The sequence below is a fragment of the Phasianus colchicus genome, chromosome 1 (assembly GCF_987193195.1).
Source record: "Phasianus colchicus chromosome 1, bPhaCol1.hap1.1, whole genome shotgun sequence".
Classification (NCBI taxonomy): Eukaryota; Metazoa; Chordata; class Aves; order Galliformes; family Phasianidae; genus Phasianus; species Phasianus colchicus.
This window is the reverse complement of record NC_143436.1, coordinates 119,489,831-119,504,877: the sequence shown is the minus strand read 5'-3', so window position 1 is coordinate 119,504,877 and position 15,047 is coordinate 119,489,831. Positions and strand designations below refer to the sequence as shown.

The following is a 15,047-nucleotide window of genomic DNA, read 5'->3' as shown; positions in this document are numbered from 1 at the left end:
CTTTTAAAAACAAGAACAAAACCTACATAATCTCCATTTTTTAAGCTTCACACTCTTCACACTTTTGCACATCCACTTGTTTCTACTGCAAGCTATCTGGATCAAGAGGGAAACAAGACACCCTAATTTTTTTCTTCATAACAAAGGGATGTCATTTCCCTCTCAGGAAGCTTCCTTTGAATTGTCACCATTCATAAACTTAAGAGTAAAACTGAAGATTATGTTTAAAAGGAGATTTTCTTTTCCTCTACAATTTTTTTCTTTAACCTTCCCCCTTTCTAACTGATTTGGAACAAAGATGCAATGAGTGTCTTAGAAAGCATCTGGAGGTTGCATTTACACTCTCTTTATTATCATTTCTATGAACGTCTGAGCAGCTGAATATTGCTGTGCAATATTTCTGAGATGTATCTCAAACTCAAAGGTGCAGGGAAACTGGAAATGAAATGCATGATCTTGGGGCCTCATGAGAACAGTGCTTGCACAGCCAGCTGGGCAGGAAACAGCCACTCTCCAGTGACTTCTCTGGCATATGCCAAGTGCTGAGCATCTGCTAGCAAGCCACACGGCAAAAAAGAAGGAATTAGTGGAAAAAGCTGGAAAGAATGTAAATTGCCTGGGGACACTTGTGAGCTGAAAAATACATTCAAGTCATGATCTGCATTTAGGTCTACAACGATAACGGGCTAGATTCAGCTTCTGAGCTGATGCTGAAGACTGGGCTCACACACACAGTACTGACCCAGCAGCCACGGGACGTGGGCTGTGCCTGACTAGGCAGAGAGACTGAAGAGCCAGAAATAAATGAGTGGCTGATCTCATTCACTCATCTCCATCTCTGAACAATTTTGAGCGAATAACTGAAAAAGGTAAATTATTCATGTGGAGCTATTCTAAGCACAGAGTCACGCAGACACCTGCTTTAACTAGAATGGGAATTGTGCCTGTGCTGCTGAGGGCAGAATTTGACTTTTACTTTAATTGATGCAATTGTAAGATGCAAGTCAAGGCAAATCACCTATAGAAAGCCCTCAGAGTGAAAGTAGCATTCAAAGTCATAGTGCATTAACAGCTGGGGGTGAGAGCACAGCAATAACTCCAATGCTGAAGCACAGAAGCAAAAATTCAGTGCAATAAATTACTCTGATCTTACCTCCTACTAATAAGTAGCTATTTGGGAATAGAGTTTTGGCTTGCATAAGAGCTCTAGCATGGCCAGAGTGGAAGAGGTCAAAAATCCCATCTGCATACACTCTGACAGGTCTGTCAACTGTGGAGAAAGAAACACAACAGTGATTTTACGGAGCCCAAACAAGTTTCACTTAATTCAGCTGAACAGATTTTTGTTCCCAGATAAGATCATTGTGAATATCTACTCCAGTTCTGATATTCAAAATTCTCTGTGGGTGAACTTGAGGAGTTGTATCCTGCTTATTACTTCTTCTGTGTACTCTGCTGTTTTCTCTCAAACTTAGCCTATTTATTATCATCCATCATCCCTGTATTCTAATTTAGCAAAAATGTCATCCTCCTGTCTCATTCAGAGTTCCACCATATGTCTCGTTCTTTTCCCTCTGCCTTTCTAGACAGTTCTGGATTTTCTTTTTTTCCCCTTGCTTTTTACTATTGCTTCACATTTTCTCCCTTCTGGTTTGTGGCTTTTTTCCCCATAACTCACCTCTTCCACATAACCACTTCGCTGTCCTTTTTTCATACTTCCCTCTTATTAATGAGCTCATCTTTTTTTTCAATCTTATACCCATTATCACCCATATATCTCTTCCTGTATGAAATCTTCAGCAACAGCCTTTAGGCAGAAAAAGTAAAACATACTATACCAAATGACTGGCCTGACAGCTGTGCCACAGAGAAGTTACCTTCAAGCAACAGGGAAATAGAGACAAGAAAAACAGAGCCCTAACATTCATGGAATGTGCTTCAGTGCTACAGAGAGATATCTCCGCTATCAGTCCAGGGGTCCATAAAAATTTGGGACCACATAATACCTTGAACTGACTAGAAATCTGGTATTAATTCCTCTACAGTGGATCTGCTTATGTACTCTAGAAGCTTATTTAAGTATGTAGAGTAAGCATGCAAAAGCTTTAAAAAAAAAAAAAAAATTGATACTCCTGGAATTCAGTGGGACTGAAATATTTATTTGGGACTTTCTGTGAAATTATTCTGTTTCCCCAGCCCAATCACAGAGGTAAGCCTGGGAAAAAGTTCAGACAGAGCTCACAAATTAGGAATGTTTTCTTTACAAAGGGCAAACAGTCTTTAATTAAGGCCACTTAAGGTTTACTTAAGGTTTTATGTGGTCAGCAAGAGAATTGGTGAAAGAAACTCCAGTGGTAGCCATTACACAACAATTTTCAGGCTGTCTGGAGTGGGCTGGCAAGCCTTCCTTCTGAACAACATGCAAGCATCAATGAGAATATCAAACTCTAGCTTGAAATGTTTTCTCCTGGATTTTTTCTCTATCAAACAATGCCTTTAGGCACTGGTTTCTTCCCCATTACCTGATAGCACCAGATATCAGGCTGGCCTCTCTGCTTCCAAATAGAAGGCAAAAGCAAGTATTGATACATATCTGTAAGAGAAAGCCTGTGCTTTGAGAATACTCATGGTCCTGCTGATATTCTCTACACATACCTGGTGTTCCTAGGCGGGCTTGTGCAATGGTTAGCTTCTCGTGGGGTGCTCTGCACTGACAGCTTGTTTCATCTGCAAATGGGGCAGGTGCTGTCAGAGTCTGGAAGAGGGAAAAACACAAAGTCATTTTGTTTGGTCATCAAGGAGTCAAAAAAGAACCACTGAACTGTGTCGGAATGCTCTAACCAGGCTAAATGCAGGTGTGTTCCCTAGGAACTTTCGCTTTTCGGTCACCCTTCAGCAAATACAATTCACACAAAGTAAAATGATGAAGAAAATAAAGCTTTCCAAAGCTTTCCACTGTGTAACCAAACTCACTGTCTCAGTTGAGAAGCTCAAGCGTTCTGACGTGAGAGCAGGCACAGAACTGCTCTGTTTGCAGGGCAAAGACAGGCCTGATGGCTCTAGGTCCTAGCAGCTTAATCGTTGGTTTGGTCTCAACAAGTCCAAAGGCCCAAGTTAACAAGATGTGTTTTGCTGTGTGTAAATAATAGCTGGAAAAACTAATTGGAATCTAGAATACTACAAATGGGCCAACTCCTCACACATACCTGTTCTTCCAACTGACAAAACAGCAGTACAGATGACTGGGACCATACACTGTTTTGCTTTGTCTTTAATCAGAATCTCAGACAATTTTGAGGAGCCATTCAAAATAAAGCCAGGACTGCATCCAGAAGTCCTACCTAGCCAGAGCTATCTAAGCTGCAATTCCCTTCTCTTTTCTGACATATACTGTAATAGTACTAAAATGCTTCAACTGTTGTCGGAGCACAACAAGGGTCTGAAGAGCTTATAAATTAAAGACAAGAGTGAGAGAGTGAGGATGTGTGAAGAATGACGTGGTGTTATCTGCCAGGAAACCCTGCTACAGACATTACTGTTCATGCCTATGTAGGAAGTTCTCGGCAGTAGGAATATCAGGTATTTATTATCTGCCATATGGTCTGATATGAAAAAAAAACATGCTTCCCTTACTCTTGGCTTGACGTCTCTCCAGAATCATAGAAACAACAAGCTATAATTAGCTGAGTTTTGGGTTGCTCTGTTTCTGTGAGATGAGGTGTTACTTACTTTGCTTCCACCGTGATTTAGCTGGGACCTCACGGCCTTGCACCATTGCTTTGGTTTCGACAGTGACCATTTATGCAGTGTACAGCTGTCAGTATGACTTTGATCTGTTGGTAGTAACAGAATCTCTCTTCCTGTTTATTTACACTTTTTTAGCTTTTAGATATCGAGCACTTAATCACTGAGCATTTATTTTCTTTAGCATCCCAAGATGCTTAAATCCAAAGACACGTAGAGCTTAATTGCTGCTGACCTCTGTGCTCACTGTCTTGTTGCATGCAAAGGTAGTAGTAAAACGACAGTAAAAAGTGATCCATAAGAATCATTTTCAACTCTTCCTGCTTTGGGATATACTATTTGTTTTGTTTCCCTAAAGCACTCAACCTTTATATATATATACGTGTACATTTTTCCTTCCTTTTTTTCCTAAGATCAAAGACTGCTGGAAATCATCTGAGGTCACATTAATATGTCGGTGATGAAAATCACAGCTTTCCTGCACAGACAAGGTTAAAATTGGAGAAAATATGCCAAACAACTCCACATTTCTGCCTGGGTCTCATGGAAAGGAACTATTCAACTGGCTACCCACGTAGCACAGCACAGAGCATTACACATAATCATATAGTGTGAGCTCCCTCCTTTATTTTCTAAATACTGTCTTTTTGCTCCTGTCTTTGTGATCCCTGAGTGCTAACCTGTCTTTTTAACTTCAAGCAAGGTCAAGTTACACAACAGCCCATACAGCCAGGTTCGTGCTGAGATAAAGAGGAAGGTAGAAATGTTAAAACAATAATGGCTATGGTCTGAGGCCTGCAACTGGTAATCAGATCCTAGCTTGGCAGAGGCTGTTTCCTTAGAGGTTATTTGAAGAAAATAGGCCTCGTTGACAGCAAGATTTTTTTTTTTCCAGGCAAACACAGTGGGGCTTTTGGTCCACTTAAACACCTTTATGACACCAAGGTTTTTCTTTCAGGCTCTGCTAAATGGAGAACAACCTCTATTAGCTTCCCATCAATCTAGTTTTTGCAAACACTCATCATTAATGCTCACAAAGTCATGGCCAAGGGCTTAGACCCAGAGTTGTCCGTGCTTCCGTTACTCTGTGACCTCTCAGTCCCTGGATAAGAAAATGCATTAAACACAGCAGGTTAAAATCAGCAAAATTCTGTCAAAGACAGAATGCATAAATGGAGAAATGGAGAAATACTGTGTGCTGCCAGATGAAGTCAAACACATCGATAGCTCCCAGTTAGTGTATATAATACTATTCCATTTTCTCTGGCGTAGAAAAGATGCCACAGAGCTTAAAAAGAACATCTTATGAATAAAATAAGATCATTTGGTTTGTCTGCAATGGTGTAAGATAAAGTATTTCAAGAACTGATAAAAAAACAGAAATAAATTATCGAGCGCCTTTCCGCTTTTATTATAATTACTCCTATCTTTCCAATTTCTTGTGAGTAATAACTTCAACTGAGAAAACAGATAATCTACATAGCAGCCTTTTCATTTTGGTTAATCCACTGAAGTACTTGTAGAAGTTTGCTTCAGTTCTGTTAATAATCAGATAGTTAGACAAGTGTACTTCTGTCTTCTTCTGACAGATTTTTCATCTGTGTCTTCATTATTTTCTGGGCACTTTCATTTTGCATTTGGCCAAGCAAATCAAATTACCCTCATATTTTGGACCAAGATAAGCTTCTGAGATCTGCATCATCCTGTAGCAGGATACTCTACAATCTCAGCGTGAGCTCACTGGCAAATTATCTCCTTTTGCTTGCTCAGCATCTGCCTTTTGCTTGTATTGTTTTATATTCTTGCACTGGAAATCATCTATAGTCACCTGTTCCATGTCTCTCAGGATTTCAGTTATTTTGTGATTTGTTTCTCCTTTCTCCTCTTGGTCATTTTTTCCAGGCTAATTTTACCTCGATTAAATAACAGAATTATTTGCTCCCTCGTACAGCTGGTCCACAGCTTTATTTTTCTTGTCCTTCTCTGTTAACCGCAAGGTGGTTTATACACTGTTCAAGCTGATAACTCTTCCAATTTCTAGAAAGGGAGCTTATAATTAGGATGGGGCTGACTTCTTACACGGACTACTTGTGACAAGGCAGAATGGCTTTAAGCTAAAAGAGGGGAGATTTAGGTTAGGTGTTGTTAGGATGAAATCCTTTACTCAGAGGATGGTGAAGCCATTAGCACAGCTGCCCAGAGAAGCTGTGGTGCCCCATCCCTGGAGGCGCTCAAGGCCAGGTTGGATGGGGCCCTGGGCAGCTGAGCTGGTGGGGGGCAGCCCTGCCCACGGCAGGGGTTGGGGCTGGGTGGGCTTTATGGTCCCTTCCAACCCAAACCATTCTGTGTTCATTTCATGATTCTGTGATTGTAAAGCTTTAACAGATAGGAATAGAAAATTATTTACATGGTGCTCACACTCTGGGGTTATCTGATGCTGTAAGCACCTGATACCAGCAGGGAGACCATACTTTCATTTAAGCAGTTCAAATGCCATGTTGTTACTGTAATATTAATTTGTGGAGTCTAGAGACAACCTGTTACCTGTCATAAATGGAGAAGTCACTGTGAAATGGGGAATCCTTAGTGATATTTACTTCTGATGATGTTAAAAATAAAAAAAAACTTTTGCAATGCAATTCGTGTTTCCTGGAAATGAAGATGCTGCACTGAATTGTAATTAAAAATTGAATTCCTAAAAGCAAATGGATGTGAAAACAAGGTATCAAATAACCCCTGCGTACCAGAAGTGACCCAACTGGTGACAAGTTTAAAGTATCTCACATGTTCACACAAGAACTGAACAAAGTTCAATCAACTTCAGTAAATTAAGAGATGGAAAGGTAGGAAAAGAGGGGCTTCCAAGTAAATGCGTCAGTGTCATTTGTACTCAGCATGTTAGCAGCCCCCAAGTATAACTAACGAGACACTGAGAGGAGAGTGCAGGGCAGTAGCTCTCTCCAACTGAGCTCCATTCTGAGTCAGAATACAACCACAGAAGAAATGCCATATGACTACTAGGAGTAGTTCATTTTCAGCTGTATCTTGATGCTGCCTTTTTATTACCCCTCTTCATAGCCTCTTAGGCTACTGTAGCCATTTAACTCAGCTACAATTCAGCAGATAAATACCAACAGCTTATGTTTCCAACCGGTTTTAAAGGAAAGTGGGAGGTGTTTTGTAGAGGAACAGGAGTCAGACCACTGAAACAGCACCTGAAAAGTATGAGCACCTCTACACCATTTATTTTGTTTACAGTCTGTAAGAGGAATAACTAGTTGTGTGACTGTTTTATGTATTTCTTTTTATTTTCTTCTCCAACGCAGCAGCGAGGAAGAGAGAAATATTACTGAAACTGGGCACACGTAGAGCCATCCACACAATACTGCACCTGCAATTGTAGCTCTGTCTGCAGGCTAAGTGCATGCAATGCATGTATATAGAAGGAAGGATACTTATCAAAAATTATTTTTTTAAACACAGCTACACTACCTTGCGCATAGCAGACTAAAACATTGTTCTCTTGATAGAGAGAACTCTTCTATGTCACCAAGGATTTGGCCAGCAACAGAGGTCTAAGCACATTTGAGGTCCTGAACCAGTATGGCTAGACATGGAAAGCTCCGCAGAGCTGTGCTTTGTAAGGCCTGTGCTTTGCTGGCAGGGAAATTCTGTGGGAGGTATGAATGATGCTGCAATCTCCTTCCATCTCTGAGGCAGTATTTAAATCAAATAACTGATTTCACTGGAACGAGTCATGTGGGTAAGGTCTACTCACACGAAGAAAGAATATTTTGGGAATCTGCTCTTGATGTTAGCAAACAGTAATTACAGAGCAGGAAATGCTGACATCGGTTTTAAGGAACATTTGCTAAGAGCAAAACGTTACTGAAACTCTTTAGGAGGAACTAAAAATACACGTGGAGCTTCTGAAGTATAAATGCCCTTTGCTAGTGGAAGGGCTTCCTACCTGGGGAGTGAACAGTACACAAAATGAAAATCCTGTTGTCTGATGTATTTATTGCCTTCAGGAACTTCAGCCCAGACAGTCGCGACTGAATGTTATTGGTGGGTGCCCTGAGATAAACTTTTCAGAAGGAAAAAGCTCCAGTATTGACACACGAATCAAAAGAAAATCTAGCTTGTTCTCCAGCAATTCTGCTGACTCAAAGAGATGGATCTAAAAAACTAGGCCAAACTAACCTAACAAGAACAATAGCTTAAAAAATAATAACACCTCTGTTTGCAAAGCATTCCAAATTGCCTTATTCCCAGTTACGTTTTCTGGGGCTTTATCTTCAATTATACTTTGTTTGTCATTAGTACTAAGTCAGTCATGATTAAATGCGAGATGTAATTACAAATTAGAAATTGAATAATAGCAGGAAAAAAAGCTTCCACTGCTTTCTCAAGAAGCACACTGATGTAAATATGTTTCACAGATGATGAAACTACACAACGATATTCTACTCTAATCTTTGCAAAAGGTGAAATAATTTTGTGACAAGATCTTGTGTGACAACCACAGCTTCTGACCAAAGTGCAACACAGTATTCAGAATTAAAATCCCTTGCAGAAGCAGGACGCATCCCAGGTTAAGCAGAGCTCAGGTGAATCATGAAGCACCTCCACCTACATGAAGGCTAGCTGGAAAAGAAACAAGAGCCTCTGCAAATCACAGATCTGTCCTCTTTCCCCCAGCACACCTGGAAGGAGCGCTGCATAAAAGTGACCCGGGTACTGAAAGAACAAACTGAAGCTGAGGCAGCGTGCAGTCTGTGAGCCTCGATCCTACTGCCTTGCTTGACAGAGCTTCAAGCTGTCAGGGGTCTCTGACAGGAGGAGAGAGAAGCAACAGTCCAAGACAAGGAAGCACAGAGCCCCACGGGCGCTGGTTACCAAACTGCAGCCTGAAGAGGCCATCATAAAAGGAGGAAACTGCAACCAGACTGCAGAACCCAATCGTCTGTCATGAATTTGCAATTAAAATCAGCAGGTACAATAGACTCAAAACGTGCTCTGCTCCAATGCCACTTTGTGTTTTATTGACCAATGCAGAAACTGCTGATGTTGGTTCATATATTTTTAACTTCCAATGCCCGTTTCTTTAGTCACCCACATTAGTGTATATTCCTGATGCATGCCTAAAAGGACTTCACTTCAGGTTTACTGTAGGCAAGAGTTAATCTGCTGAAATCAGTTCAGCTGTAGCTGAGATTCTGGGAGAACCTGGCACAGTATTCAATCTCTACTCGTGTTTCTACATAAAGATACTTAATGTCTATCAATTATTTCATGTCAGATGTAGGATAGCTTTTTTTTTATATATATATATATAAATCATTACTCAAAATAGAGCTATGTTGAAGCATAAAGAAGAAAAAAAAGAATTTTCCCCAGCACGAGGCAAGTATTCTCTGCAGTTCCCCAGCTGGAACACAAGAGCAGCCTGGGATGAACTATTTCCCCCTAGGAAGCACACTGGGCTTTCATAGCAGACCTCTGATTTATCTGTGCTTCTCACAAGAGTTTTTTCACCTTTTGTCTTCTGTCTCCACGCATGCAGGGCAAACTACCTGGGAACAAAGTAAGCACACACAAAGACAGTTCCAGCTGTACTGTCTGTGCACAGCCCTAAATGTGACTTAACAGGCTACATGTAATTCCTGTTTCTATATTACTGGGTTTCTTCTTATGTTTTATATATGTCATAATTTTGTATACGCTTTTGGGGAGCAAGCAGAAATATCTACTACAATGTTTTTTTTACTCAAACTGCCACAGTAGCAACAACAGCATAGTTTAAGAACTCAGTCACATTCTCCCAGTAAAGCTTCTTCTGGAATTGCAGATCCGTATTTGCAAACAAGGAATACAAGACACAGAATGTAGTGTTTGCTCCCTGTGTGCTGTGTTTATGGGTCATTTATGAATTCTACAAAAGATCTGATCAACATGGATTGCAATATGTTTTTGCAGAGACTGTGGCATTCTGGAATGTATACCAAATGTGTGTCCTTTCATGCGGCAAACACAAATTACAGCAGATTTCTGGTGCCTACAGGCAAGTTTTTATTTATTTGTTAACTATGGTAAAGATTGCTACAAGTACAAACAAACTGTGGTAAAGATTGTGCTCCAAGTACAAACATGGGGCATTTTTTTTAAGAGTTTGTGCTTTTGTGTAATTGGCAACATTTATGAAAACTAAAATTAAGCCGGAGTGGAAACAAACTTGTAAAGGAACTAAAAGGTATTGGATCACCTAAAGTCATTTTGGGTTTCTCAAATGTCAAGGTTTTCATGTATACATTTATGCTTAGTTCCAGTTTGAAGTAAACAGATGGCAGACCCCCTAAGTCATAACATCAGATGAGAGAGAGTAAACACTTTGAAAGCACAATAAAAGCCCCTAAATTTGGCATTAGCTCCTCTGGTTAAAACTGTATATATATATATTAGTGAGATACGAAAGGTAAATGCGAAGATATATGGAGGCTCATTGAAGTAAAATATCTGAAGTAATTCTACAGGTTACATCAGACCCTCTCAAATCACTGCCTGCAAATATGAAGGAGGTAAGGTATCCAGGGATGAAAATATAGAAAGCCAAGACATGAACAAGTTTCTTGCAATTTTTTTTTTTTTCAGATTTTGTGCTTAATAATTTATTGCTTAACAGCAGGAACAGGAATCTAGAGGAGCCTAATAATGCCTTCACTGTGCTGTCATTTCTTCTAAAATAAATCATACAATAAAATAAACGACTCATGCAGCTGATACCTCAAATTACATGAAAGCTATGTTCTTCAAACATTACTAAAGCTGATTTTCCAAATTATTTCAGATTCAATGGCCCCAGGGTATCTGGTGCCAAAGTCCTACTGATTCATAAGAGCTTGTAGCTTCTGAATCTCAAGTCAAGGCAGTAGAAGGAAGCTCGGGCTTGAGAGCAGTTGCTGGGATTGCCAGGGTGAACCTCAAATAGCCCTGATGCTTACAGTGCCTTGGCACAACATGTTTTATTCACCATATGGATAGGTCCAAAGTCTCCAGCTAGTCTCCCTGCCCTTGCAGTGATGTCAGAAAAAAAACTAGCACAGCATTTCCACACAAGGCTGATATTATTTGCTGCACAGGCAAATGGGATCCGGCTTCAGCTTGAGATGTCTGAGAATAGCTTCCTGTGGTAGTGTGGATGTCACAGAACTGTGATTCCCAGAACAACCTGGTGTTCTTGGGACTACATAGCCAAGGAAAGAGCAGACACAGCAAAAGTCACCTACCTGCTTCTTTAGGTCATCATGCAGACAGACTTTAAAGTAATGAAAAAAGTTGCTTAATTCCTTGCTGGCCCTGTACTCATCAACATCCCTGTACACATAGGCCAACTTGTCTTCTCCCCTTTAGTTCACCTTGGCTAATTCAGGTGGTTATTGGATTTCTTTGGATTCCTCAAGCTGTGCCTAACTTCCCCCACCTGTTGCAGAAAAACCCATATTCCCAACTCAAGCATTACCTCTCCTTAGACACAAAGCACAATGAGCTAGGTACTGCTATGGAAATACACATTTCAAGATACTTCATTCCCATTAACTGACCAAACCCTAAGGGCTTCAGCCAATTTTGAAAATAATGCATTGTAACTCAGGTCCCAACAGCTCTTTTCCAGATGTTCTCACTGAGGTGACAGAATCATAGAATCACAGAACTGTAGGGGTTGGAAAGGACCTCCAGAGATCATCGAGTCCAACCCCCAACAGGGACTTGAAATATGAGGAAAAGATCCCCTCAAAGGAAAAATGAAGCCAACTGGTACATTTTGAAGTTTGTTTTCAGGAAAGTTTCAATGTGTATTCAGTTTTGCTTTATTTGCAGCACTGTACTTATAAATTGCCATTGTTCCTATTTTATTTTTTTTTGTCAAAGACACTCTCTGGAACAGTCTTCCTGAACAAAGTGTGCTGTTGCAGTGTCCTTTACTTTATTTTAGGTTGATTGGCAATTCACAAAGTGAACCCCAACCCTTCCATAAGCTGCCCATGTAGAGTTTCTTCTGGAACCGAAGTCAAACTCATGATCCCCAAATATTGAAATAAATAATAATAAAAAGGCATATCTTTTCACACGACTTTCCACTTCTCGTCTATTTCCTCCCTTGATATCTCTGCCATCACTTTAAACTAAGAGCTTGTCTCACTTACGGGCCTTTTCAATGCAGGTAGACACAGGCAAACCATAACAGGATTCCCTGACTGAGATCCACAGCTCATCAGCAGTCTACAACATGTTGAACACGACGTGGGGGAAACTACTATCTTTTGAATGCATGTCATGATATGACAAGCAGCAATGTTTATCCACTTAAAACAATGAAGGTCCCTCTGACCAAACTATGGATATCTGACCAAACCATGGATGTCTGGAGGACTAAGCAATGCTCAAAAAAAAAAAAAAAAAAAAGATGGGGCAGTAATAGATTGAAAAGTGGTCCAAGCCAGCAGTTTGGTCTAAACAAGAGCAGGATAGAAAAGCAGACTGCAAACTAGGATTGGTAAAATGCTATCTGCATTTTTTCTTGACTAAGATACTGCTAAGATTACTATTACTGACAAAAACTGAGAATCTAACTCATTTGTCTCTCTGTTCTTTATTCAGACTAAGGTATGCATGTCACCCTAAGAGACTTTTTCTGGCACTGGGAAACGTGAAAGTTGAGAACATAAAGATGGCAAAGACTGAGTGAGAGATGTATCAGGGGAACTGACCGAAGCAAGAATGCTCATTAATGTTCTAGTTGGTTAAGAAAACACAAAGACTGTCTTGGGAAAAAAATTATGGCAATTTATACCACGAGAGCACTATGCACTGAAATCAACTTTCAATACACACTGAAACTTACCAGAAATTTGTCTTCAATGTGCCCTGTTTTCTACTGAAGGATACAGGGGTTTTCCTTAGTCCTACTGTGACACTTCCTGCCAAGCTAGCAGACTGCACAGCCTAAAGTCAGAGGACCTGGTGACAGATATCCATTAAAAATATCCACAGATGTAAGGCTTAAAATAAATAATTGCTTTCTTTAATGAACAGGATGACAACAACTGTTTCAGAAAACAACTAACCTCCTTTTCATGTTTTGAAATCTTCTTCCTTAACAAAAGTAGCTTCCTAAAAAAGAGCCTGTACTAAGAACTTGAAGGTCCAGATCATTTTCGAGCTGTGTAACAACCAAAGTGCAGTATCAAAAAGTTGTCTATAACTGGTGTCATTCTGAGGTACCATCCTGTAGTCCAGCATCGCAGGATGATACAAAGATGGTAAGTTAGACCTCCTCTTTCAGTTATACTAATAAAGTAAGTGCCTTGGTCAGTGATCCACCTGTGTACATGATGGAGGGGGATCAAAGAAGGTAGTGAAATTATTAAAAAGAGTCTGACAGGAGCTTCAAAGCCCACGTTCCTAGAGCATCTGTGGAGCTGTGACTGACCCATCAGGACACCAGCTCTGAACTCTTCTCAAGATATCATAGCTATCTAAAGCACTTGTCCATAACATTCCTTATACAAGCAAGAGAGCTACATTCCATTATAATACAACAGGCTTTTTTTTGTTTTATCTGAAGACAAGGTAGATCCAATGGCTGTCAATATACCACTCTATATGGACACATTTTCCATAATCTTCATTCAAAATGTTTCCACTGCCCATTATGAATTTACTGGTACTCATGAGGATCTAAGACACCATAATGAATCCCTATTCTATTAACGCACTCCAGCTGTCACCTGAATTTCCACAGAGTTACAGTGGAGTCAGCGATACCACAAACACTGGCATCACGTTGTCACTGCCTCCTTTAGAATCTTTTAAAGTGTCAGACTGCATGTAGTAATCTATTCAAACGGGTGTTTTGACAGAGAAATCTTGGGCAGCGTGTAGGAGAATGCAGCAGTAACCACACGTGAGCTAACCTGCCCTATCAACACAGCTCCAAAGATTGAACGAAATAAGGGTTTTCTTTAAAGCTGGTTCTAGCTCTACCAAGTAGGAAACATTTATTTAGGTCAACTCCGGTGACTGTTGCTATTTCTTGTCACGTTAAAACGGTGTCAACTAATTCAAATATAGCGCCGAAGTTAATTACCGAAGTCTGATGCTTAACTACGTGTTAATTAGGACCGCGACCGAATCCCGGAGCTAAACGATCTGATTTCCACGCTCAGCTGTTGCATCAATCACACACTTCCACATCTCGGTGCCGTTTGCCTGCCTCCCGCCCCTCCGTGTGTGCAAGAACAACAAAAGGTTTCCACAAAAAGCAAGACAACACTCCCGCACTTGGCATTACATGAGAAGAGGCAGCTCCCAGGCTCGGGACTGTCCGGGGGCCGCACACACGGAGGCGCGGCAGGTCGCGCACAGCGCAGCGCATCCTCGGGGCGCTCCGCGGGCGGGCGGCGCTGCGGGCGCTACGGGAGCCGGGTCCGCACGGTGCCGCCGCGGCCTGCCCTGCCCTGCCTGCCCTGCCCTGCCTGCCCTGCCCCAGCGCCACGGCCGCGGTACCTGCGCTCGAGGCCGCAGAACGGCGCTCCGGCGGCGCCCACCGCACCGCGGCGTTCTTCGTTCCTTCCCCCCCCCCCCCTTTTTTTTTTTTTTTTAACGGGGCGCTTTGTATTATCGTCTCCTTTTTCGCTTTCGGAAAAGGACCGGAACTCGCTCGGCTCAGCTGTCACCGCGTTTCCCAAAGTCAGCGAAACGACAAAGAACGAGCAAGGGCAAGAGGCAGGCGGCCCGCGCCGCGAGGTAACGGGAAGGGGGCTCCAGGCAAGCCGTCCCTGCCCTCCGCCGCCCCGGCCCTCCTCGCGCCGACGCTGCCCGCACGCACGGAGCCGCCCGCGGGCCGGGCCTCACTCACCAGGCGCGGCTGCGGACAGGTGTGCTCCAGCTCCTCCATGGCCCCGGGGCGCCGCTCATCAGAGGGGGCTTTCGGGATACCGGCTTCTGACTCAGCACCGCCGGCGAGCACTGGCATGGCCGGCTCCCGCCGCTCGCCGCTCCCCGCCGCCGCCGCCGCCCGGGCCCGCCCGGCGCGGGGCTCCGCCGTCACGCGGGTGCCCGCCCCGCTGGGGGTCTCCCCGCGAGCAGCCCGGGGGCACGGCCGCCTCGCGTCGCCATGGCAACCGGGAGGCCGCCGCGCCTCCCGCCCGCCTGGGGGAGCGCCGCGCTCATTTGCATGCGGCCTCCTGGTTGGCTGCCGCCCCGCGGCGCCACTGCGGGACCGGGCCGCTCGGCGGCTCCTC

The 15,047-nt window shown here is 42.6% G+C and overlaps 1 protein-coding gene across 2 annotated transcripts in view; it reads right to left on the bottom strand.

The window, feature by feature from the left end:
* PCYT1B (phosphate cytidylyltransferase 1B, choline) overlaps positions 1 to 14,814 on the bottom strand; it is a 32,219-nt gene extending 17,405 nt beyond the window's left edge. For both annotated transcript variants that reach the window (XM_031599292.2, XM_031599293.2), the window contains exons 1-3: positions 14,663 to 14,814; positions 2,656 to 2,755; positions 1,154 to 1,270 (exon numbers count right to left, since the gene is read on the bottom strand). In XM_031599292.2, the coding sequence (XP_031455152.1) occupies positions 1,154 to 1,270; positions 2,656 to 2,755; positions 14,663 to 14,779 (334 nt within the window). In that variant the 5' untranslated portion in view covers positions 14,780 to 14,814. The remainder of the gene's footprint in view (positions 1 to 1,153; positions 1,271 to 2,655; positions 2,756 to 14,662) is intronic.
* Between the last annotated feature and the right edge of the window lie 233 nt (positions 14,815 to 15,047).